The sequence below is a fragment of the Acanthisitta chloris genome, unplaced genomic scaffold (genome assembly GCF_000695815.1).
Source record: "Acanthisitta chloris isolate BGI_N310 unplaced genomic scaffold, ASM69581v1 scaffold8302, whole genome shotgun sequence".
Lineage (NCBI taxonomy): Eukaryota > Metazoa > Chordata > Aves > Passeriformes > Acanthisittidae > Acanthisitta > Acanthisitta chloris.
Genome location: NW_008662144.1, coordinates 20153 through 46864, shown reverse-complemented (window position 1 = coordinate 46864; position 26712 = coordinate 20153). Strand labels below are relative to the sequence as shown.

Here is a 26712-nt window from a genome sequence, read left to right as displayed (position 1 = left end):
CCTGCATCAGCCATCCTCATGCTCTCACCTCCTTGTTCATAGAATCGTAGAATCTCAGAATGGTCTGGGTTGAAGGGACCTTAAAGCTCATTCAGTTCCAAGCCTCTGCCATGGGCAGGGAGCCCTTTCCCTGCAAGCCCCATCCAGCCTGGCCTTGAACCCTTAGAGGGTTGGGGCAGCCACAGCTTCTCTGGGCAACCTGTGCCAGTAGCTCACCAACCCCACAGGGAAAAATTTCTTCTTGATATCTAATCTAAACCTACCCTCTTTCAGTGTGAAGCCATTCTCCCTTATTCTGTCCTTCCAGGCCCTTTTAAATAGTCTCTCTCCATCTTTCTTGTCAGCCACAATTACGTGACCCCAAAGCCTTCTCTTTTCCAGGCTTCTTATAATCAAAACTTGATGTAAGATGTCAACATCCTTGATGCAGAGCTATCAACAATGGGGTTTTTTTTTGGTGGGGAAATGGTTGTTGTTGTTGTTGCTGTTGTTATTATTATTATTATTGTTGTTATTGTTGTTATTATTATTATTATCATTATCATTATTATTAATTGATTAATTAATTAATAGCATTCTTGTGCATTTTGTCCTGTGCCATGCTAGTGGTGCTCTGCTCAGTGGAATTGTAAATACACACTGGAAAGCTTGGACCTTGATATGGGAGGAGAAAGGCATCAAGATTTTATTAAAGGATATTAAAAGAACACTATAGCTGCAAACTGAAAGATAAATCACAATGCTGAACTTTTGTGTACCTGTTATGGCTTTGTTAGCTGCTTCCATGGCCATTTGGGGATATTAGCTTTTTACCTAGTGCTATGCTTTTTGCTCAGGTCCTTCGCTGTAAATGTCTGTGGTACTTCGCTTGGATCTCGCTGTAGGTTGTACCACTGAAATTCAGTTTTCTGCTGTTGTTATTGGTACAGTGTTTTAGCTAAGTTAGAAAGCGGCAAACAGCTCCTTAATGCAAACCAGATTTCCAATATGTGTGTGTTTCCAGAGCCTCTGGCACATGGCTCGTGTGGCTAAAAGGCCATACAGTGCTGTAATCAAAATGCTGTTGTTACATAAATATAATGCTGCCACTTCTTTTGATCTAACAGTGGTGAGCTCTGCTGCTGGGGATTCTGCTCTTTGTTCCTGCCTTCCAAGCTGAAATGCTTTCACATAAAACAAATGTCTCCATAAATTTGCACCCCATTTTTTTTTCTCCCTTTCATATTTTGTTCTCTAAACCCAGAATTTGAGGATAAGGCAGAAATCTGTTATGCTTTTCAGGGGGAAAATAGTAGCTCCATAATTCCGCAGTATTTGATGTGGATGATGATTTGATCCTTTATTAAACCACGTTTTGCATACACAAGCAACATTGGGGTGCTGCACTGGGGTCAGCCTAACCATGTGTGCTCCAGTAGAGCAGTGCTTCCTTCTACAAGTGCAGTTAAGTCGTTTGAAGGAAGCTTGTTTTCTTGCCAGTAAAAGACCAATTTGAAGTACAAATAGGGAAGACAAGAAATGCTTAGAAAGACAATAAGTCAGCGTGCCAAAGAAAAAATTATCTGTAATGCTAGGGCTATGGAATAGGTTCCAGTACTGCCTGTTTCCATTATCCTTATGTTGATCTTGCTTTCAGCAGTTTTCTTTATTACTTACTTGGTTCATGTCGTAAATTTGATCTGAGGAAAAGATACTTTCAGGCAAGTAAAACTGAGAAAACCAGAATTTTTTACAGGAGTGGTTTTTCTGTCAGTGGTTTTTTTTCCCAGAGATACTCCAGAGCCCATGGAATGAAATTGTCATAGAGTTGTACAGAACAGGGTTTTTCCCTTAATGCCGTTCGCTTTATTTAACAGCTCTAGCTCATGCTCCCTTGTTTTCTGTCCTGCAGTGTGCCCCAGCTCGTGTGGCAAGAGAGCCTGCACAGACCAGAATGAGTGTTGCCATCCTGAGTGCCTGGGGAGCTGCACAGCACCAGACAACAACACAGCCTGCGTGGCTTGCCGCAACTACTACTACGAGGGAGTCTGCATGCCCACCTGCCCCCCCAACACATACAAGTTCGAGGGCTGGCGCTGCGTGACTAAAGAGTTCTGCTCCAAAGTCCCTGCCACTGATGCCAGTGAATTTGAGAAGTTTGTGATTCACAACGATGAGTGCATGGCTGAGTGTCCCTCTGGATTCATCCGCAATGGGAGCCAAAGGTAATGCAGCATTGGGAAAGTCTCTTGGAGTTAATTGTGTTTGTGTTGAGGAAGTGAGGACATAGAGTGGGGAATTGCAGGGCATCTTGGTAGAGGCAGGTTAAGGTGAATTCACCATTGGACAGTCTGATGGTGTGTGGTCCTGTTCATTGTCAGTGGCCACTGGTTCTTCAGAAGGGTGTGAGGTCAGTGCAGTGCAGAACCAGGTCTCAAAATAGAGGGTACCAAAATGAAAGTGAAGCCCAGGAACACAGGGTTGGAGTTGGCCTATGACCATTGTCACGCAAAGCAAACCATAGGAGTTACCTTGCCCTGCACATTATTTGCTCTGTGTGTGTCTGCATTTTAAACACATGTTCCACAGTGAATTTTATTTTCTCTCCCTTTTCTTCACTGTTTCCAGAAGATAACAGTGGTGTTTCAGAAGGGAGTAACTGTATAGATGGTGACATCTTTTTAGCATAGTACTGGAACACTACAAATTTTAGCACACTGCCTATCTTTTACTCAAAGTTCACAACTTCCAAGGGTCAGTAGGCAAAGATATCTCTGTAGGCCGTTGGGTTTTTGGAAAGGTGGTTGTGATGATACCTGCGCAGCATGTGTCTGTGCATGTGTGTCATCCATCCATTTGAGGCAGTCTCTGGCTCACATTTGAGTGTAAGCAACTTAGCACTGCTGGAATCCAGATATTCACCTGAGAAATGCTGCTTTTGTTATCTACTAGAGCTTGTAGTACCAACTGTTAGAGCTGCTTACGCTGAAGTGCATCCTATCTTATCTCGGTGTTGTGCTCGCCTGCAGAGATTGAAAGGAGCTGTAACTCAAGGCCAGTGAATGTTCTGTTCCCCAGAGATGGTGTTAACAAATAGTTGCAAATGGAAAGCATTTCCAGCATTCTTTGTACATTTAGTTGAAGCCTCTTTCTTGTGTCTGCAGCTTTTAGTGGTTTGTGGCATGTTACAGTGCAGGATTTGGAAATAGGAGCTTACTACTAAGAAATGGAGCTTCTTTCTCTTATGGTTTATGCATGGAAAACTGTTATCAATTTACATGTTTCTTTAAGCCTCAGAAGAAAGTGGGTTCAGTTTGTTTTTAGCAGAATAAATAGTAAGTCCATGTTGATCAGGTTTGACAGCAGAAGTCTTTGTCTTTGGAGCTGGGTTTGGTTTTGTCGTTTTATTTTTCCTCTCTAAAATGATAAGGCGGGGTAAGTAATCATGAAATGCCAAGGAAAGTGCTAGCATAAATTGAAACATCAAAATTGCCTTAAATCAGGAAAGACATTTGCCAGGAGGAGTCATCAGAGGACCTGTTTTGTGCACATATGAAGTGTTCAATTTTGAGATGAGTATGCATGCAGTATAATATGGAGCTTTTTAAAAGCTGCTCTAGCCAAAGACTGGACTGACCTGAGTTCTTGTTTCTTGAACTTGGCCACTAAAAATGCCTCTGAGTGCCTGTGAGTGTAAGAAGCAGGAGAAGTGAGTCTGTGCCTCAGTGTTTCCTCCAAGCTCCTGGCAATCTGGTTTCTCTTGATTTTGGGGCTGTGTCTGTCTTGGTGTTTTATAGTCATTGGTGACCTGTTTTCTTTCCGTCTGTATCACCCATTTTGAACCTGCTTAGACTTCTGGTCTGCCTCTCCCAATTCCTGTTGCCAATTAGTTTTTCTTGCACCAAGATACAACCTTCTGTTCGCTTCAAATTGCTGCTTTAATACCTCTTAAGCTATAAGAAGTAGTGACTAATTCACTGCTCACTTTCTCCACATCACTCCTGACTGTATGCCCCCACAGTTGTCTTTCCTGAGTTAACATGGCCAGGAGCATGGAATTCCCTAGCACTGAGCTTCAAATATTGGTTTAAGGGCATGGAGACAGGCAACTTTATAAGAACGTGAACAGTATTTTCCCATTTCCAGTTCTTGGCTGGACTGTTTGGGGAGGTTGGGCCTGGATTAGCATGAAACCTCACTGCAGGTCTTTCTGGGTATAATTAAGTCAGAGTAAACGCACAAATGCAAGGGCACTGAGTGTTACCTGAAGTGCCTTTAACTTTGGAAGGACCACAGAGCCTTCCAGAAGCTGGCAGAGAGTGTTGCTGTAAGCCAGAGGTATGATGCTGCAGCCTCTCTGGAGTCCAGCAGGCAAATCTGCCCTCTGAACAAGTATGTTAGGTTTCATGCTAACCTGAAGGATATGGCTAAACTTTAAAGGGAAATGTTGAATTTCAAACTCAAAGCTGTCTGTAGACTGAGTTGTGTATCATTGCTTTTTCAGTCTTCCTTCCTTTCCTAACAGCATGTTCTGCAGTCCTTGTGAGGGGCCGTGCCCCAAAATTTGTGAGGATGGGAAAACAAAGACCATTGACTCTGTCACATCAGCACAAATGTTGCAGGGATGCACAATTCTCAAGGGAAATCTACTGATCAACATCCGTCGTGGAAGTAAGTGGTTGCCCTCTCTGTCTGAACCTCTGATAAAGCTGCTTTTCTGCTGTTCAGAGTTTTCCTTTTGTCGTCAGCAGAGTGATAAGAGCATTATAAACTCAGTGTTTGCTTTCCAGTCCCATAGCAGCTCTCCTGTTTGATTTGGCCCACGGTGGCTCCGTCCTGCCCCGTGCGGGTGGAATAGGTATTCAGCTCCCAGGGAAAACTGGTGTTTTTGCTAGCTGTTTTGGCAGGACAGGGAACCAGGATTAGGCAGTTAGATGAGCAGTTAGTCCCAAGGGAACAATAAAGGCCAGAGAAGGTGGAAAAGTTGAAAATCCTTGCATCTGGGTAGGTAAATAACTTGTCACATGGCACTGTAAGACTGCATATCCTCAGTTTTTAAGGCGAGGTGTGGTGTTTTGCTAGAACATGGAATCCACAGTGCTGAGAGCTCATATAAAGCCTGACACTGTGCTGCTGGATGGTCAGCGTTAGTGAGCTGGCCACTCTTGTCACATGTCTTGAACAAGCTCTAGATTAAATTTGTCAGAGCAGTGATTCATCAGCTGGGGAAGTGTTGACAGTTGATGAGCTCTTAAAAGCAGAGTAAAAATCACTGTTAGTTTTTATTGGACATGTGTCTCCCTATGGAAGGTCCCTTTTGGTTTCGTGAATAAGGTTGAAAGTGTCTCCATTCCCATTCCCAAGGATGAAACCTTCAGGGTTTAGTAGCAGCTTCATGTGGTTTATATCACTCCTAGTCCCACTGCTGTAGGTACAATCTCCCCTTATGGGAGATGTTCAGTTACCCTTGGCAAGTGTGGGGTTTGGGGTTTGTTTAAACATTATCTTTAGAGTCCTGAGGAACATCTGCTTCCTCCCAGCTTGTTTGGTATGGGAACCAATCATTGGTATTTGCTAATTTGGCTTCCCAGCCTTCTCTTAGGACTTTAGTGTGTTTATGGCAGCAAACTCACCCCATAGCAGCCTCTTCCGTCCTAAGCCCTTAAGAATTTTGCCTTAAAACTGCAGTGTGATTTTTCAGGATAATGACACCAGGCAACTGGTGTGGGCCAGGGATTGCTGGAGCTAAGGACAGCAGAGCTTGAGCTTGTGAAGGATGGACAAGTGCAGTTCATAGGGAGCAGGCAGTACTGAAGAGTGGAGCTTCCTCTCTAGACATCTAAGTAATCTGTAATAGAAAGTCACTTCAGTGAGTTGTATGGAACATGCTCCATGGCATGAGGATATCCTTATGGTTTTATCTTTGCTGTTTCATCAAGAGTTCTCAGGTTTGTAGCCATAGCTTTTTAGGTCACGGAAAGCAATGCTCTGTGCCCCTGAGCAGACCAGTAACATACCTCCACCTCTTCATCTTCAGCCTCATTCTCTGCTTTCCAGTGGAGCTTTCTGCCTGAGCTTTGCTCCATACCCAAAGAGCAGTTCCAGTTTCATGGATGTGTACATTTACACAAGGGTCTTTTCGTCCCTGCCAGAATGCTGTTTCACCATTTGGTGCTGGCTTCAGAGTGCAATGCCCATGGAAAAAGCAGGTATTCCAGTATGGAAAAGCAAGACTGGTTTCCCACTGTTGCTCTGTGGCTTAATTTTGCCCTTCAACCTTTTGACTGTACAGGCAACTAATACTGGAGGAGGAAAACTGGTGTCTCTCATTTTCAACAGCAACAAATACAAACATTTTCTTTTTACTGAGCTAATACTGCATTAAGCAAAACACCAAAGCTGTGAATTCTATAACAACAGAATTATCTTTTTCTTACTGTAGGTAACATTGCCTCAGAACTGGAGAATTTTATGGGTCTGATTGAGACAGTGACAGGGTATGTGAAGATTCGTCATTCCCATGCATTGGTCTCCCTGTCTTTCTTGAAGAACCTGCGGTATATTCTGGGAGAGGAACAGGTGGATGGGTAAGTGTTCAGATATTTGCAGATGCAATTTCACTGTAATAGAAAGCTGTGGAGAATAAATCTCCTAAAAAACATTCACATGTCATTTATAGAATCTTCTCTTCCACTAATATGCAGCGTTTTTCTCCTAATGAACACCTCTGCACAGCATTGCTCATTTGCATTGCTCTCCAAATCAGCATATTAAATTGAGTATGTTACAAGTATTTTATGGGAGCTTTGGTGTTGCTTTTCTCTTTAGGCTTTTCTAGGGAGTTTCTTTACATTGATAGAGTGGTTTTGTTTGTTCTTTTTGCTCTATTTGAGAAAAGAGTCTTCAGAAACACTTGGATTTTCTTGCAGTTCTTAATGTTGGCTTTTAGCAGCATTTTATGGAGAATGTCAGCTGAAAGGAAACCTGGACTTTACTGACCAGGGAGTACAACTGGGAAGTGACCCAGCTAGTATGAAACAAATTGCAAGTTGTTTCCAACTCCTTGAAATGTTAACAGGAAACGAATTATCTACTGAGCAGGAAAAAGATTGGTCAGGGAGAGTAAAATTGATCCCTTGAAATGTTTGCTGTGGATTATATTGCTTCTGTAGTTACTCAGCATGTGGTACTTTTTGCTGTACATAACTCCTGTTTTCCTATGATGGTAAAAGACTGTCAAGGCAAAAGTTTTTATCCCCACAGAACACGTGATGCTGAGGTGTGGTGATGGTCCTTCAGCAAACTGCCTTGCTCTTACTCTTCCCAAATCAAGTTTCCAATCCCAAGTTTCAACCAGTGTTCTCTGGGAGAATTTAGTCTCCCTCCATAATAGCAGAACTATTAGATGAAGAATTAGGGGAGATCATAGAAGAAAATGTGGTTGGAGGGTCATGGGAAAGGTTGCTCGTGTCTGATTTATCTGCCCTGACTGGATAAAGTTACAGCATGAGGGATGATTCCTCACTACCTCCCTCTTTCTCTCAGGTTAGTCTTTGGTCAGCCTTAAATTCTTAAAATTCCACCATCTGACAGAGTGCAAGGGCAGCTCTTCCTCCTGCCCTTGCAGAGCACAGTGTCTCCCTCAGGAAGAACAGTGGCTCCATGGAGAAGCTTCCTGCTAACTGCAAATCCCAGAGGCTCAGTGTGTAGCACACAGCTCACAGTCCCACTCACGGTGTGGTGTGTCCTCACAGATACTCCACTCATCGATTTGTCTTTTCTTCTCTCCCCTCCCTGCCTTGATCTCTTTAAATTAGAGTTTAGCTTTGTGTCTCAAGCAGTAATTATGTTTATAGTACCTCGTCTGTCAGCAAGCAGAGCTGATGTGAAGGGAAATGGCAAGTTTTTCAATTGGATTCCCAAGTAGAGAAGTGAATGGGTGCAGCTTTGAAGGAGAAAACAGGACTCAGTGGGAAAGTAAAATAGATCTATAGTAAGAAACTGCATGTGCTAAAATTCCCCTACGCTAGGAAATGACTGCAGCTACATTCTTAGGGTCAGGGGCAGTCTCTTTGCTTGGAAAATGCTTGGCATAACTTAGGCATTACCACAGTCTAAATAGCATTTCCAAAAATACTTAGATGAAAGTAGGCACCTGGCAAGGAAGAACTGAGCTTAAACAATTACTTGGGCAGAGTTATGAACAACAGGGTCTGGGATCTTAACCTGGGAAGCACTGGGCTGCTGGAACAAGAGCTGTGTGTGCCAGCCCTGCCTTGGGGGTGAGAGGGAGGGTAACTTAAGGTCCATTATGATCGTTGTTCATTGCATGACTGACCCCACTGCCTCTGTCCCACTATTTGTTGAACTGCACTAACAAAACAGCACTTGAGTATTTCTTTGTTCCTTATTCAGTTGCTGGTGCCTGCCCTGGTTATCACAGAAAGTGCAAAGTTTAGAGGGAATCTACTTTGTTTACAGAGTTTTCATTGCCTGTTCTGAACACCATTTGTAGTGAATGTACTCCCACAGCAAGAAGATAATTTCTCTTGGCAAACAGGGCAACTGAAATGGAGATGTGCTGGAGGGGACACAGTGTCTGTTGCAGGATTTTGATCCCTTGTCTGGCACTGACTCTGCCAGGCCCCTTCCATGCTCTGCTGTGGTCTGTGTGTTCACTGCTGTCACTGGCTGCAGCTGCTGTGTTGATGGATGGTGTGTAGGCAGCACTTCTCAAAGCATCCTGGGTCAGGTACCTGGAAAATGAGCAGTTTGTGCCCTTCAGGAGCAAGTGAGGAGATGGTGACTGAGGAGGAGTTCCAGTTGTGGCACTGACCCGGTGCTGATGTGTTTTAACTTGAGCAGCAAACTGGGGACAGTCTGGATAAAAGCAAAACAACCTCCCCCCTGTTTTCTACACCATTTTGAAGCAGAGGCATCAGTAGCTGTCAGGCTCATTGGAAGGTGTGAAGAGGATCCCTAGCTGTTGTGTGGCTCCTCACGGTTTGTTTTCCTGGGATCCTTGTTGCCAGGGTGTGGTGAATTCAGTCAGCACGATAGCAGCAAGGCTTGATCTAGCCAGAGCATTTCAGCACAGCAGTCACCCTGCGTGTGAGGGTGTTTGGGGAATGAATAACGCTCTCCAGGCTGGTGGTGACACGGGTGGTGAGCGTGTCTGCAGTGCAGGCTCCCGTGGGGGATGCTCCTCAGCTTGGTTTGGTCTAAGGGGAGTCTCTAAGGAGACTGTTTCTCAGGGGTCCATGTCTAAGTGAAGCTTCAGAAGGTGAGTTGGGGACCTTGTACACTGAGGTGTGAGCCTGGGTTGGTGTGGGAGCTTAAGAAGCTCATTAGTTTACCTTTTCAAACAAGACAAGAAAACACTGAACTTCAGTATTAGTGAGGTGCATTACTTCCAAATCAGCACAGGATTTGGTGATGTCTGTCAAATCCCACATGCAGTTCAGCATCCTTGTTCTCTCCTGGCAAGATGCATTTAAAGCACAAACACATCTCTGCTCCCTTGTCAGCTGAGCACACAGCCTGGTATAACTGTTGGCATTGCCTTTCCGATGCAGGATGGGCTTTGTTGTGTTAATAATGGATTTTATATTTCTGCAGTTCACACTGGGGGGACTTGTACAGAAGTGTAATAAATGCTGCCATGGTGGATTGGTTTGATTTAGGTTCATCAGCTATGCAGATCTGAAACTCATGTCCCAGTGGTGCATTCCTGTCCCTGCTATCCCAAAGTGTCAGTGTCCTTGCAGGTGTTGTGTTGGTGCTGATGTAGAGCCTGTAGTCTTGTTTCTGCTGCACTTGTGGTTTGGGTTTTTTTCAAATTCAGCACAATTGATAGTACCAGGAATTTCTTCATAATATTTAATAGGATTTGCACACACAGCTTTGTGTTTGGTGTCTGTGGAAGTAAAGGATGTGCATGTCATTCCATGGCTGTGCTTAGGGAGTGGGCTCAGCACAGCTGCCTATGTTTAGTTCTGTTCTTTGAAGTGTGGACTCTGTGCAGTCAGTACAACTGTTTGCTGTCAGGTTTTGATGTACAGGTGCAACTGGACTTGGCACAACGTAGGAAATCTTTATTGGGCCAAGAGATAAACTAAGACAGAGAGTCAAGGAAACCTGACTGTGCAAGCTCTTAGAGTTGCTTTGTAAACATAGGCAAGACAGCTGTGTTAATGATTGTGTTTTATTGTCAGACCTGCTGCATGCCTTTCCTTCCATAAGGTGTCTAAGGTTACTGCTTCCCATTTGCCACCAAATGGAAAATACAGTGCAGAGAGCTGCTGTTCAGAGGGCATGGATTTGCAGTCCTTACAGCAGCTTCTATACAATTATTAAATAAGTGTGGGGTGGGTTTAGATGGTGTGGTGTCACCCTTGGAGTCCTGTATTTCCCTGCCCCCTGAGAATTCAGGGAAAACCTGCTCCATGGGAGAGAAGAAAACCCTTTATTCTGCTGAACACCAATTCAAAGGAAGAGGGAACACAGTGTTTTAAAGTTTTCTTGTATTGGGATATTCTTCTTTAGAATTTGCTATGAATTAAAGCTAATACTTTTTTCTTCAAAAACTTCCTTCTAGGAATTATTCCTTCTATGTGCTTGACAACCACAATCTTCAGCAGCTCTGGGACTGGAACCATCATAACTTGACGATCAGTGAGGGGAAAATGTACTTTGCCTTTAATCCTAAACTCTGTGTTTCTGAGATTTACCGTATGGAGGAAGTTTCAGGAACCAAGGGACGACAGAGCAAAGGAGATATAAATCCAAGGAACAATGGGGAGAGAGCCTCTTGTAAGTAAAACAACCCCCCAAAATCTCAAGGCAAACTGCACAGGAAGGTGTCACAAGAAAAACCCAACACATTGCCTCATTGCTGACCACTGCAGTGTTTAGAGTTTAGAACTTACAGGAGCCTTTCAGCCATTCTGCTTGTTCAGGTTTTAAAGTGTAGCTGGGAAAGTATGTGTGGAAAATGATGTGGTTACATAGTCTCTATCTCATCTGTAAAACCCATTTGTAGAAGATGACTGCTTCCCAAATACCTTGTTTTGTGACAGCAGCAGCATAAAACAATAGGAACATACTAGGAAATGAGAAATGAAATGCAGAGGTTTGGTGTATCCAACAAGGAGCAATTTCTCAGTCTCCTTTGTAATTGTGCATCATTATAGGTATTTTCCTCTCTCAGATATCTACTCTTTTTTGATCCTAAGGATGCTACTGAATAACAATCCCATAGCACTGAAACAGTTTGTTATGTTCAGCTGCTTCTCAGCTCCTGCCCTAGGAAATGAGAAATGAAATGCAGAGGTTTGGTGTATCCAACAAGGAGCAATTTCTCAGTCTCCTTTGTAATTGTGCATCATTATAGGTATTTTCCTCTCTCAGATATCTACTCTTTTTTGATCCTAAGGATGCTACTGAATAACAATCCCATAGCACTGAAACAGTTTGTTATGTTCAGCTGCTTCTCAGCTCCTGCCAAATATTGCACCTCCAGGAATGCTATGCCTATTGTAAACTGGGTTTTCTGTGCTTTCTTTTCAAATTATTTCCTTGTGACTTGAGAACATTTTTCAGTGTTGTACAGTCTTTCTAAACCTGAGTGTCTCTGCATATAATTTTGGATTCTGCAATGGTCAGAGTTACTGGAAAGTTCTCTCCTGGCCTTGGTGCATCTGCACATCAGGTGTAACCAGCACATTCAAAAGCAATCTGTCACCTAGGAATTAAGGCAACAGAATGCTTACAAAGTTCACCTCAGACTCTTAGAACTGACAATGCACTTTTCCTTTGGTCTATTTGTGGTGTTCTTGGAGCTGAGTAAATTAAAATGGATCTTGTGTATAAGTCAAGCCCCCTTGTTGTGGATGGTGTTTACAGAACTGGGACACGTACTGTGCTGAATGTCTCTCTAGGCATGATGCATACACGCAGATGGCCCAGATCCTTGTTGTGAGCACCCTCCATTCTTTGCACATTCAATAGAGCAAAGGCTTGCAGTCCTGGAGGAGTTACAGACACACAGCCAGGCCTTACTACCACTGAGGCCAGTGCCAGCCGCTGCCTGCTTTTTTAAGAAACCAGCACAGAAAGCTTTCTGACTCTGAGAAGGGGAAAAGAATCAACAAAAGCTGAACTGCCTTTGCAAAGATAGCACCAACAGTGCCAGTGTACACGAGGGTGAAAACCCCTTTATTTTCAGAGCCTTCTATGGAACATTAGAAGCTAACTCACAGTTGACAGAACACGATTTCTTCATCCAAGAATTAAGTTTTAAAAATGCTATGTTGTTTTGGATTGGAGAGCTCAGTGAGTTGGTAGTGGGAAACCATTCACTTCAAAGCTGTGGGCTGCCATCCAGGTCTGCTCAGAAGAGTCGCTGGAAGCTGCTGCCATCAAATGGTTGTGCTGTATATGAGCTGAGTTTTGGAGTTCTTGGTCCAGTCACTCATGAATAGGAATGTAAACTCCTTTGTCCTTCCCATGTTGTTCCCTCTCCAGAAAAACAAATTGTAGTTGTCAAAAGTTGTCCTGGAGAGTGAGAACACAGAGGGCAGTTACTGCTCTGCACGTGCTTCGGAGTTGGATGATGAATTTAGTGCTTCCAAACCAATCCTGTGGATAAACAGCACTTCCATTCCTCACTCAGGGAGAGCCTGAAGTAGTTTCAAGACCTTTCTGATGATGCATTAAAAGAAAATCTGATTCAATTAAAAAAATAGCAAGTAGCTCCAATATATTCTAAAATGATTGTCAAGGTCACTGCTTACCCTTAAGCACTCAAATGTAGTTGGATGAAATAGGAAGGTCTGCAGAGACAAAGGCTGTTGGTATCCTGTGGTGTAATAGGTGCTACTGGAAACGCTCATTAGCTAAAACTGATAGCTAAGAAACAGCAAAAGCTAACAGGTGATGTTGTGTGAACTCTGTCCTATCCTTTTGTATTGCAGGTGAAAGTAAAATTCTGCATTTTGTCTCCAACACTACCCTGAAGAATCGGATTAAACTAACATGGGAGCGCTATCGCCCTCCAGATTACAGAGATCTCATTAGCTTCACTGTTTACTACAAAGAAGCGTAAGTAGATGTCGTCAGAGACTAATCAGGGCAGTCCAGGAGATAGGAGACAATTCTGTTCCTTCTGTTGGATAGCTCATCCAGTTGACGTATTTCATCCTCAAGTCCTGCTTTCATTCAAACTCTTTCCTTGGTGGAGCAAAAACCTCCCTTAAAAAGAGGATTGTTTTGCGTAAAGCCTACAAATGGATTGCAAATCCATCAGGAAGTTTAAAATTGTAAAATAAAAGAAAGAAAGATGGATGGCTTGGCTGTTCACAGGGACCTGATTTGGAGCTCTTCATATGTCATCATGTTTACTGAGATATTTTCCTTCTCTAGTTATAGTAGTGACTAGAGAGCATCACATATCAGGAGTTTGCCCTGTCACCTCCGTGACTTGTCTGCTCAGGGTTTGGGTTCTTTAGACTATCCAGCTTTGGCTGTTTTCCACATTAGTGTCTCTTGAAAATGAAGGCATGGAGCAGTTACTGGAGACATCCAAACTACTTGGGAGGTGTCTCTGCCTTTGCATATCCTTGTAATGGCTCAGATTTAAAATAATAAAAACCACAAATGAGCACAATAGTAACACTCCAATCTAATTGGAGGTGTGAAAGGGAGGGTTGGAATGGTGGCAGTGGCATATGGAGCAAGGCTGTGAGGCAAACTGTTCATGTCCAGCATCACTTGAAAAAGAACATCATTGTGATTGGATACAATAAACTCCATGCTGGTAGGTCTGTGGTGATTAATAACAAGAGTTTATATGCTCTTGCACCTGTGTTGCAACCACTGAAAAGCAGAACTGTATGACTATATAAGTTTGTTTGTATTGTGTGGAAATAAAAGCAGCAAAAAAGCCCATTGGACTGGTCAGGGCTAGTCATGGAAGTTTGGGTTCTTTATGGTGAAAAACTCAGCTACTATCAATAGCTGTGTTGAGTTGCTTCTGTTTGATATATGTTACCTGAAATCTAAATGTATCTGAAGCATTTCACCACCTGTTTTGGATAAAAAAATGATAAATATAGTGTTTTCTTGGAGAATGTTGCCTTATTGCTAGTGCTTGAAGATAAGACCTGCAGCTAAAGCTCAGCTCTGAAATTTGTGTAGCTTGGAAATAGGGATTTTATTCAGTTATGGAAAACAAGGATGCTTTATTTGTTTCATTGAGCAACATTGATGTGAGGCACTCTCATACATATATGACAATTTGTAGGGGAAAATAAACATATTGTGCTACTTTTTTCTTTGAACATTTCAGACCATTCAAAAATGTGACAGAGTATGATGGGCAAGACGCGTGTGGCTCCAACAGCTGGAACATGGTTGATGTTGACCTGCCACCAAACAAAGAGAACAATCCTGGAATTCTGCTGCAGGGATTGAAACCTTGGACCCAATATGCCATTTATGTAAAGGCTGTTACCCTCACAATGATGGAAAACCATCATATTCATGGAGCAAAAAGTGAAATTATATATATACGAACCAATGCTGCAGGTGAGAGGTTGAGCTCGGGGGTAAGAGGTTGGTAATGCTGCAGGTGTGATTAGTGGATTGTTGTGCAAGTTCTGGTGTTAATGCAGAAATGGAGTTTATGTGCAGATGATGTGCATAGTGCTAGAAGTTTGGGTAATTAGGAAAGCAGCATTAAAAATTGAATTGAAACTGGGTTTTCAGAGATTGTTTTCATTGAGTTCCATGGGAGTTTGTTGGGAGTTAGAATTTCTGGCTTTATTCTGTTGGTGGAGGTAAATTTAAGTATCAGTTTGGACTGAGACTGTATATGGTTGCAGTTAGTGGGGTATAATCCTTTCTTTGGAATGGGATGGTGTTCTTGCAGCATAGAAATGGATTGGGATTTGCATCAAAAGCTTGCATGGAAATACATTGCAGAATGCTCTAGTATTAAATACCTTTCTTTTTCTTTCTTTATTTTTTCCTCCTCCAGTGCCATCCATTCCCTTGGATGTTATTTCAGCATCCAACTCCTCATCCCAACTGATTGTGAAATGGAATCCTCCCTCTCTGCCCAATGGCAACCTCTCCTACTACATCGTGCGATGGCAGCAGCAGCCTCAGGACAGTTACCTTTACAGACACAATTACTGCTCCAAAGGTAGGAGAACAAAACATGTGTTGAAATGTTTGGCACTCTACTGCCAAGGCACTTCATTGGCAAGAGCTAATGAATACCAGCAAGTAGAGGGAGTGGGTAAGCATGGATTGTTGCTATATTCCTAATCTGGACAGCACAGAAACAAGCTCTGTTCCTTTCTTTTCAGATAAAGTCCCAATTCGAAGATATGCTGATGGGACCATTGACACAGAAGAAGCTACTGAACCCACCAAGCCAGTGAGCTGTGTGGGAGAAAAAGGACCTTGTTGTGCTTGTCCCAAGACAGAGGCAGAAAAACAAGCTGAGAAGGAGGAAGCAGAGTACCGGAAGGTCTTCGAGAACTTCCTTCACAACTCCATCTTTGTTCCCAGGTAATGGATTTTGGACACGTTTTCTCTTTGGAAATGAGGCTAATAATTTCAATGCTTTAGCATTTCCTAGAGCTGAGGCTTCCTGGACATAAAAGCATTGTAGCAACACCTGAAACACACAAACATTACCTTTCCTTTCACGTGAGAGAGCTCACAGCCTTACTTGCAGTTTCTCTTATTTGCTAATCTTCATCTCTTTCGTTCCATTTTAGCCCATTGTAAGGGTTCTTACCTGTATCGATCAAGGACTTCAGTGATGGTTTCTTTTCAGAGTCAAGAGTCACTTGAGGAGCTCTTTGTCTATGAGGGTTTCAGAGATGAGTGATATGTGGCAGACAAAGGGTTTCAGATGTGATCTCTATTAAATAGCCATTGAAGTGCTATTAAGTGAAGATTTATTTGCCTTTGAAATTAAGGGCATAGTCACCTCACAGAATGGAAACTGGTCTTCCTTTCTCACTGCACAGACTGCAAAGGGCACATTGGCTTCCTGGGTCTGTGCTCCAGAGAAGTATTAAATATTTCCACTCTTGCACGATAAACACAACTGCTGACGTGTTAAGTGGAATCGTAATGATTTTATGCTGCAACATAGAGTAGATACTACTGAATTAATTGGTGATTTTGATCCTTGAGTTTCCAATTTATCCTTCAGGTGAGCTGTTCTTTAGGTAATTGGATCCTGGGGCTGGGCAGACAGTATATAGCTGTTACATTACAATTCACACGCAGACAGAGCTCAGTCATGCACATTACCTCTTGCTCTCTCTTGGCAAGTGAAGTTTATGGTCAAGTCCCATGTTTGAGAACTGGTTTATATCACTCTTCATTGTGATTTTTTGAACCTTTATTCAAGAATATGTTGGATTGACTTGTTGGCATTGGGATTATGATATTCTCAGAGTTTCTTAGCTTTATCCAAAAAATGGGGGACTAAATACTCCTCTCTTGGGAAGTATGAAGTACATCTGAGATGTTTGGGTCACATTTAGCATTTGGGCTTGAACTTATGTAGCGTTTCCCTAGTGTTGATGAGAACCAGAAGCAAAGATGAGGTACAGAGAAGTTACAGCCACCATGACTGGCTAGGATGTAACTCCTCAGCAGTGTGAAATCTTGAGCTCTGGTTTTGGACTCTCTGAAATGAAACACAGCAAGGACTTTTGAAAGGCATGTGTCAGGTCTAAGCTGCTTGAAAGTCTTTTGCAAAGGGTTTATTTTTATTTCCTCAAAGCTTTGTAATTTAAAATATGTTATCTTCTCCTGAACTTTCTTGCACTCCTGCCCCCACCAAAGGAACTTCATAGAACCTTGAACTCGGGCAGTAACAAATAAACTGAGCAGTTCACAAAGAATTTCCTGAAAGTTTGTCCTTTTCCCTTAACTTACTGTCATGAGGTTGTTTTGTAACAGCAGGAGCAGATAAGGTACAACACTCAGCAGTAGCTGCATAGCCAAGCAACTTTAGAGACTCTGTGTCAGGGAAATTAGAGATTATGAGTTAGTGAGATGTCTCCATGGGCCAGATCTAAGCAGCTTGTTACTTGTTGATGTCAGTTTTTTTCTCTCTTTCCCAAGGGAGAAGTTAATTAATGTGTTAATGCAAGCATCAATAGTAGGATTTGTTTCCAGTGCTCTACCTGTCTCCAGGATGTTATGAAAGAGTTGCAGCATATGATACAGTGTGAAAGGATTTGACTGGGTGGTTTTAAAATTGTTTAAGGAGTCTGTTGATCTAATCTTTTGTGCAACTTCTGGATGACCCCGTGTGTGTTTTACTGCCGTGGTGAGGTGGATTTCAAACACTAGGACGCTGCTTAGTCTTGAAGAGACACAGCCAGAGGATGAGTTATTCTTCCATTTTTTGTTTCTCTAATGAGCAGGACGAGATGGGCTCTGTATGTCTGAGAAGTAGCATTAAAATTGCCATGAAGTATGAGAACAGTGACTTTTCTGTTAAATGCCCCACAGTTTTTTCTTCTTTCTAATTTCATTCAGGTTTTTTATACTGTTATTTTTAAGTGTTCTCTTGCATTTCTCTTCCTTCCTCTCCTTTACTGAAGATTTTTCATGTTTTTATCTCTAGACTTTTCCTTATTTCCTTGGCTGCTTGTTTTTTTGCCTTTATCTGTGCCTTTCATGAATGCAGGAAGCTGCTTGACCGAAACACAGTGGTGTCAAATCTCTTGGTGTTTTAATCATGTTTGCCTTGTGGTTATTCTGCAGCTCTTTTTTTTTTTGTGATACAACTGTAGTTTTCACCGACAACTTTTGTGTTGCTTTCTCTTTATCTTTTTCCCCAAAGATAAGGTGGGACTGTACTTCTCCCCCCCTCCCCCCAGATAGCCTCAGGAAGTTGACACTTCATGCATCCCATAAAAGTGCTGATAAAGCCAGACCTTTTGGGTTCTTGCATTGGCACATGCTTTAGTAGTTGATTGAAAATGGACATTTTATTTTCACTGCGTTTATCACAAAATCTGTGCAAATGTGCATGAGTTCAGTGCTAGGCATCCAACCTTTTGCTGATTAAAAGTTTGTTCTTTCCACTGAGTTAAAGCAGTAAATGACTATTCATGCTAAACAGGGTGAACGAGTTGAGTAATTTCCATAAATACCAGTGTAAAGGAGGGACAAGTGTTTATATCTCCTATGAAATTCCCTTAACTGACAACTTAAGATATTCACTTGCATGTTGCTGAAAACAATTTCTTGCTAACTGTGTTTACATGGTGGCTAAGAGTGTCAAAATGACACCTCAAGGCATAGTAAATGGATTTTGGAAAATTTTGTACTGAACTCCTGAAAAAAAATCATCCAACCTCTGCCGGAAGATTTCCAAACCAAGTCAGTGTGTTTTTGGCTCTCCCTGCAGCATGCTGCTTTGTGGCTGTGTGTACTGAGATGATATATTTGACAGTGAATTAACTTCTCCTGTTGAGTCATCTTTCCTCCTGTTGTGTGTTTGAGGGAGGCCTCGTTTGCCTGGTTTGGAGCTCACTCTCTGATAGGGATGTTAGACCTCATGTCCTTTGATGCCTGTTGCACTGACCAGGTGCTCCCTGGGCACTGGTGAAGTGAGTTCAGGTGGGATAGGGTTCAAACCCAAACTGATTTTGAAGTGTGACTCTTCTTACATTCTCCTTTACCTCCCCTGGGGCTTTGCTTTCCAGGTGTGAGCAGCCCTGCAAACCTTGTAGACTAGGAGAGCAGGAGTGGAAAAAGCCAGCTTGGCCTGTGTAGTTACTGCCCCTGGATCTGAGACCAGACCAGAGGACAGGTCTAACGTGTGGCCACTGGGTGTTGGTTACTGATAGCACCCAAATGGTTGAGTATCTTGATGCTTGTACTCAGGGCTGTGCACTGCAGGAGTTGGCTAGGCTTGGGAAAGCAGTAGTGTTGCTGTAAATCCTCAGGTTTTTAACTCTGCTTAAATTTCACTCAGATGCCTGTAAGGCAAAGCTGTTCATTGAACTTTTGGCTCTACACAGCATTAGTGCTGTGTTTTCCCATACAGGAAGATTGTTCTTTTGCAGAGCTTTCATTTGTGTGAGAGGAGTAGAGATACACAGACACCACCCGAGTGGTGGTGAACATCCATGGTCTGCAGCTGCATTCCAAGGTTTCTTTTCTTAGTGCAATACATTCAAAGGTCTGTAATTACATCACAAGTGCAAAGCTAACTCTCAGTGGCTTAACTTCCTTTACTAATCCAGCAAGCATCAAAACAGTTTTTCCCCCTAACCTTTTCAGCCTTTCACATCTGATTTTTATTTTAAGCATCAACATTCCTGTCATGAAACACAAATCCAGGATGCTTACTGAGTAGTGGTGGAGCCATTGTTTGCTCTTTGGTGTATTGTGTGAGGTCAGAAGTTTGCACATTTATGTTGGGGCATAGAGTGAGCTTCAGAGTTTTGGTTGGTTCCTGACCAAAAGAGAGGTAAAAATGGGATGTGCTGACGTGTGGCAGGTTCAGAACGAGAGAAACTTCTCCTTTTACCTGGCAGTTTATTTAGCTTTTTTAATAGCAGTTGCCTGTTTTACTGGGGAGTTTCGCACAGCTTTCCTGAAGCTGGAGAACAAGTGGATTTTCTCTCAGGAGACCTGTTCCATGGCTGTGTGTGTGCTCCACAGGCCCGATCGGAAGCGCAGGGACGTGTTCCGCATCGCCAATGCCACGTTGGCCACTCGCAGCAGGAACTCCACAGGGACAGATCACTTCACCAATGTCTCTGACTCAGAGGAGAGTGAGGTGGAGTACCCATTCTTTGAGACCAAAGTGGATGGCAAGGAGAGAACCGTCATCTCCCACCTCCAGCCTTTTACCCTCTACCGCATCGATATCCACAGCTGCAACCACGAGGCTGACACGCTCGGCTGTAGCGCGTCCAACTTTGTCTTTGCCAGAACCATGCCCTCAGGTATGCTCTCACAAGGGTGCAGCTTTGGTCTGGTTGTTGGGAAGAGGTCAAGCTTGGGGAGGACGAGCTCCAAAATCAGCTGAAAATAGGTTGAGGTGTAATAAAGCAATTCTGTGCAAGAAAATAAATGGGAACTACATAGATTTTTGGTTTAATGTCCTTGCCTGGTCTCTTGCGTGTACTGAGTGATATGTTTGAGTCTGTGCTGTCATCTGGAGAAAGGAGAAGTTGACTGCCAAGGTAATTAGAGAATCCGTTTCCCAGTGATACAGGTGAGACCCACAGACATGGTGGGCTGAAAGGTTTCATTCCTCAGTTCCCTGGAGAGGGCAACATTCCCTGCTAATGTTTGGGTTTGCTGTGTTCACTCTGAACTGTTTGCAGATGTTGGAGTGTTGCTGGTGGGAATGTTTGCCAAATGTTTCTTCTGTCGCAGAATGACCATGCGTTTGTCCAGCCTGGGAGACAGGAGGAATACTGTGTTTCTTTGTGCCCAATCCTTGGCCTCTAGAGTGCTTCAAACACTTTGAATGCTCTGCTCGTGTTTGGGATTTTACAGATTGTACTTCTTCTGAGAAGAATAGAGATGATTTTAATGTAAACTCATACACATCCAGCAATGAGCTTCTGACTCCAGCAGATGTCTGGGGATATTGGATGCAGAATGGTAGCAATTTTGTTTTGTTTCTGGAAGGAAAGGCTATCATAATCCACATCCAGCTGTGTCAGTAAAAAAAGCAAAAAAAAAAAAGTATTGCTTATTTCAAGGAAATAAGGAAATCTGTGAGATCAGGGAAAAGGAAATAAGTGTTCCCAGATTTTTAGCATATGGCTCTGAAATTAAAGGCTAAACAAGTCTGTTTTCTTCTAAACCTAACAACTGTATTTTTTAACAAGTGCTCTTGTTTTCTTTTACTGAAACAGGCTTCATATTTCTCTTAAGGTTAGAATAAATCACATAAGATTATTAGGAACTAAACAGAGATGAAGCAGTTCCTGAATTGCTGATGAGACTGTTTTAAACTGGGATATATTTCCTCAGACTGTTTTAGGAAGGGGCTGTCAGTGAGGCAGATGTTGTGTGTTTGCAGCCCTTTGTGGGAATGGCTCTGCTCTGTTTTGGTGTAGTGGAAGGTCAGGAAGGAAGAATCAGATGTTGATGAGCAGGTTTTTTTGACACAGAGCTCATACCTGGTGGAACTTTATATACTGCACTGGTTTTTTGGGAACCAGCAGTTCAGACTCTGCTAATCTGGTCTGGCCAATGCAGTTTGTTCCCTGGATTTGAACAGCTCTTGCTGCATTTCTCCTGCACTCAAAGAATAGAATGAACCTTCCGTTTTCCTCAACTCTTGCATAAGTTCCTGTTCCAGTAATAGCTGTTCTTCTCACATCACCTGCAACTCTCTTACAGAGGGAGCAGATAACATTCCAGGAACGGTATCTTGGGAAGCAAAAGAGGAAAATACCGTCTACCTGAAGTGGTTGGAGCCTGCAAATCCAAATGGGCTGATACTAATGTATGAAATCAAGTATGGGCAGCACGGAGAGGTGAGGATTTGACATTACTCCTTGTAACTCTTCATTTATACACAAAAAGGATCTTTCTTAACATGCTTCTGTGCAGTGCTGCAGGCCACAGGCAGGAACTGTGAGTTCAAACACCCAGCACCAGCCAACATGCCATTCCTGTGTTTCCTTTGTTTTGAGTTCTTAAATTCCATGTATATCCTTAAGGTGTTTGAAGTAAAACTGATCAGGTGGGGGGTTTAGTTATAAAAATTAGCTTATCCTGCAGCTATATTGCTTTCACAACAGAGAGGGAATGTGAAGATATTAACATGTGTAAATTGCTTTTTTCTTTTAGGAGAAGCGGGAATGTGTTTCCAGACAGGAATACAAGAAGCTTGGAGGAGCTAAACTCACTCACCTGAACCCTGGAAACTATTCTGCTAGAGTTCAAGCCACTTCCTTAGCTGGAAATGGATCCTGGACTGAGCCAATCTCTTTCTATGTGCAGCCCAAGGGTAAGACAAGTGTGCGTTGTCTGTGTCAAATTGAGGTACTAGTGTCTTTTTAATAATTCCTGATGATTATATATGTAGCTGGGCTTAGGAGCATCTTGCCTGCCCTCAGAATACTCCTCATGCTGACAGTTCTTTGGGAACTCTTTGCTCCTTTTTTTTTTGGCAAGTGTTGGCAACCATGAGGTGTATGTGAGGTCCTGAGCACTGTGTATCCATGAGAGGTGCAGCCACGACGTGGGTGTATAGAACACACTGCTGTGGCTTCCTGTAATGGGCACCTATGTTGGGAATGTGATGTTAGCCATAACAGCATGGAGCTGGAGTGTACAAAAGCTGTGGCAACTAGGCAAACCTGCTTTAGATTGCAAAATAATACAAGAAACAAATCATTTGTTTAGATTTTTGGCTGGCAGGTTGACCTGTTCTTGAGTGACATTTGATAAAGATAACATCTTGGTGAAAGGGTGATGCTGGTCCTGACAGTGGGAGTCATTTGTATTTTGGAACAACACCACCAGTGACCACAGAGACCCTTAAAAATTTCAGGATTGAGTTGTAGAGCAAATATATCCCCAGAAAACTGGAACTCCATCTGTTATTCCCTTTTGGTGCTCTAATTGCTGGACTTGGAACAACTGGAAGTGAAGAGCAGTGTGTGCACATTCTGAATATAAGCATAAGCACTTGCAAGGTGAACAAAAGGTGGCAAAAAGGTGAATGTGCAAGCGAACAATCAGATATTGTTCACTGAGGAATGTAAGTCCTTAAGCATAACTTGTGAAAACAAAGCCCAGACAGACACTGTTCTGTACAAAATTAAAGCCATTCAGTGTCTTTCTTGTTGCACTCATCTGCAGGCAGGGAGGGTTTCCCAGGACATTTTTCCACATCAGACAAGAAAATGAGCACTTTGATTTCTTCCCTGTATGGAAATACACTGAGTGGGTTTTGAATGTTTCTTTGTTAACAGAGGTTTTACAGAAACCCTGATACAATTGTTTTCTTGTTGATTGCAGCAGCAGACTATGGAAACTTCCTGCACTTGGTAATTGTGCTCCCCATTGCTTTCCTGCTCATCATTGGGGGACTGGTGATAATGCTCTATGTCTTTAACAAAAAGAGGTGAGTTGTACATGCTGGTGCTTAAACCTGCAGGAGGGGAATTGTTTATTTTCAGATCTGTGCCCATGGAGCAAGTTGGAAATTAAAAAGAGAAATGGCATTCAGAGGAGCTGAGAAGCTGAAGTAGATTCTGGCTTGTTGCTGTGTAAAAGGAGGTGGTTTAGAATTACCAGCATCTGGCTTGTGCTGCTGGAGATATGAAGAGGCTTTTTATTACAGTATCATATTTGAAGAGGAAGGTTTGTGAGGAACATATCCGTGGGGCAACAATGGCAGACTCTGGGCCTGTATAGTCAGAGGATTTGACTGAAATATAGGTCAAAATAAATCATAAAAATTTAGTTCTATTTAGGTTAATTTGATTCTTTCAAATTCTAGAGGTTTTTTGAGGTCTTTGCATTCACTTAAAAATTATATCCTGGCCAAGAGCAGTCTTGGAGACTGTTCTGTTAATTTGTTTTCCTCAGTTTTGGTTTTTTGTAAGCAGTGATTTATTTTTTTTGTCTCATTGAAATACATAATGAGAACTTATTAAAGTCAGTGCAGATGTTCAGCCTTGCATCTGCTTAGGTATTGAGGGTTCTTTTACACTCAGATTAATTATGCTCATTGAGTATCCCATGATTTCCAGCTCTAATTCATTTGTAACACTGCAGACAGTGGTACCAGTTCTGTTTAGGCACTCCAGAAGGAGTTTTGTATCTGTGAATACAATACCTGCTTGGCCTTCCCTTGGGCTCTCCTAGGTGAAATACCTGATAACTCATCCTCCTTTAAACTGTTGTTCCACCACAAGAATGCTTTGTCTTTGATTTTCTGAGATCTGATTGATAGTTTTATTTCTACAGCCTGTCTCCTGCAGGAGCTCTCACAGTGCTGAATTAATGTTTTATTCCAACAATCACCACAGTAAAACTGGGGGAGAATTATTTGTGTGGATTTAAAATACAATAATAGAAACGTTTAGGAAAGTAGAATGGAATCCCCCATTAAAAGAAGATCACTTCTAGGTCCCTTCTGTCCCACAGCAGAGCTGATGATGTTAAAGTATGTTCTCAGCCACAGGTCTCCTGGTTCTATCACCATCCATATCTGCCTTTCTTAAGGGAAGTTTACTCAGCAGCTAAAAGCACCTCGTGTTTACATTTTTCTGGTGCTGATTTGGTATAGAGAAGATTCCAGGTTTCCTGGGAAAGCTATTCTGGGCTGTTTTTCCCACTGATTATCTCAGGGAGAATAAGAACTTGATTTGTTCCCTTTGAAAAGCTCTTCACATACAGTAAATAATATTCTGTGGTTGAGCAAACAATGGACGAGCTGCAGAAGAGATGGTCTGAAATAAACTTAGGTTCAGAGATTTAAAAAGAAAACCAATGTTTCAACAGGAACAGTGACAGACTGGGCAATGGAGTACTTTATGCTTCTGTGAACCCTGAGTACTTCAGTGCCTCAGATGGTGAGTGTGACCTTTTGCTTCTGATGCTTTTACTGTCATATATTCTGGTGGTGTCTGACTGAAAGGTATGAAACTCTAAAAGGTATGTTGTGAAACCACTTTCTCTGTTCTATTAGCACAGCCATGGAATCCACAATTGGTAATGTTCATTATAATTAATATTATCAATCAGTAAACGTCTGATCATCAGTATCGGTAGCAGTAGTCTGATGGTCAGTAATTTGTAGCATCAGTAAATGCCACTTCTCTAGTGAAACTGGGGAGATTTTGAACTGTTTTCCTGTAGTTTATTCAGCTGAGGCAGATTTGGATTAATTAGTTTCACTTTAAGGTTATCATCTGCTTCATTCCAGTGATGTTTTCACTGGAATGAAGGAACAATTCGTGAACTTGTGGTCTTTCATCTTTGGCCCTATCAGAACCAACCCACTCCTTGAGGAAATCAGAACATCAGACAAATTTCCTCGAGGCCTCAGTTCTCCTGTTCATGATTTAGTTTGGTGCTGTTGCTGTAGACTCCTCACTGGAATACCATTTCCCAAAACCCCCAGGAGACTCCTGGGTTTATCCAGAGTGCCAGCAGACTATTCTACTGTTACTATTTTTTATAGCAACACCATTAGGGTTAAAGGTCTGCCAGTGTTTGTGCTATAATCCTCTATTTTCATCCTGTCATTTCACCCATGCAGAGCATGTGACACAACTGTCCCCTCCATTGGTGACTGATAGGCAGCAGCATCAGTGAGTACTTGGATGTCTTCTTGCCTGAGGCAGTTCTCCCTGCTGGCAGTCACCTTCTGAGAGCTCTCTCCTGCCTCAGATCAAAGACCTGCAGCAGCAGCAAGTTCTGCCTTTGCTGGTGCACCAGTGTGTGTGTGCAAGGGATCAGAATAGTTCCATGCAAAGAGCTGCTGGATCAGAGTCTGCCTCCCTCTAGTCATAAAATCAATCTGTTAATACAGAATACAGCAGAAACTAACCTGATACAGTTGATCAAGTATTTTTGATGCTGCCTGGAAGAATTAGAAAACCAAGGATCCCAAGAAAAGCTCCGACCTAAGGCATTGATTCAAGCCTCTTGCCACCCTGATTTTGTGCTTTGAGGTTCCTTGTTTCTATCCTGATATGTCAGTACCATAGTGAGGCTGTTTCAAGTCCACCTACACATTTCTTTAAGACTTATTTGTATGCCAAGCAGCTGCTTCTCTGTGTATGGGACAGACCATGGACGGTTTGCATATGTCATTGCCAAGCAGCTGCTTCTCTGTGTATGGGACAGACCATGGATGGTTTGCGTATGTCACGCAAGGTCTCAGCATTCTGTGTGGTGTTTTTACAGTACAACTGTTTGTTTGGGCACTTGGTATCATCAAGCAGTGAGTGATCACACCACGTGCAGAAGCAGAACATCATGGCCTGTTCTTTCTCCCCATAGTGTACGTTCCAGATGAGTGGGAGGTGCCCCGTGAGAAGATCACCATGTGTCGGGAGCTTGGGCAAGGCTCCTTTGGAATGGTGTATGAGGGAATAGCCAAGGGAGTGGTGAAGGATGAGCCAGAGACCAGAGTGGCCATCAAGACCGTCAACGAGTCTGCGAGTATGCGCGAGAGGATTGAGTTCTTGAACGAGGCCTCGGTGATGAAGGAGTTCAATTGTCACCATGTGGTAAGTCATGAAGAAGTGAGGAGGCTGTGACTCATGCAGCCTCGGTGCTCACTGACACCAGGGTGGTCAGGGCATGTCCTCACTGACTGAACCAGGAACTTGGGATTTTAGCTTCAGCTCTGTGCAGCTTTGTGCTGTCGTTGCGAAACAGGGGTCAGAAAGTGGAACCAAGTCTACTTTCAGACCTTTCCCACAGGTTCACAGGTGTTTGGGGCTACATACTGACATGAATAAATGAGGACTGCAGTTCCAAGTATCTGTACTTGTAACTGAAGGTTTGTTTTCCCTCTGCCAGGTTCGGCTGCTTGGTGTTGTTTCTCAGGGCCAGCCTACGCTGGTTATCATGGAGCTGATGACACGTGGGGACCTCAAAAGTTACCTGAGATCATTGAGGCCAGACACAGAGGTGAGTCAGGAGTTGCTGGATGTGTATTTCTTCAGTTTGAATCATCTTGAACAAACA

The 26712-nt window shown here is 42.8% G+C and overlaps 1 protein-coding gene across 1 annotated transcript in view; it reads left to right on the top strand.

The window, feature by feature from the left end:
* IGF1R (insulin-like growth factor 1 receptor) overlaps positions 1–26712 on the top strand; it is a gene marked incomplete at its 5' end in the record, with an annotated part of 139924 nt that overhangs the window by 97853 nt on the left and 15359 nt on the right. Inside the window, 15 exons of the mRNA XM_009070489.1 lie at positions 1892–2204; positions 4505–4650; positions 6422–6566; positions 10577–10791; positions 12954–13080; positions 14327–14565; positions 15017–15184; positions 15351–15555; positions 19693–19979; positions 21394–21530; positions 21847–22006; positions 23023–23128; positions 24514–24584; positions 26020–26249; positions 26545–26655. Of these exons, the coding sequence (XP_009068737.1) occupies positions 1892–2204; positions 4505–4650; positions 6422–6566; positions 10577–10791; positions 12954–13080; positions 14327–14565; positions 15017–15184; positions 15351–15555; positions 19693–19979; positions 21394–21530; positions 21847–22006; positions 23023–23128; positions 24514–24584; positions 26020–26249; positions 26545–26655 (2660 nt within the window). The remainder of the gene's footprint in view (positions 1–1891; positions 2205–4504; positions 4651–6421; positions 6567–10576; positions 10792–12953; positions 13081–14326; positions 14566–15016; positions 15185–15350; positions 15556–19692; positions 19980–21393; positions 21531–21846; positions 22007–23022; positions 23129–24513; positions 24585–26019; positions 26250–26544; positions 26656–26712) is intronic.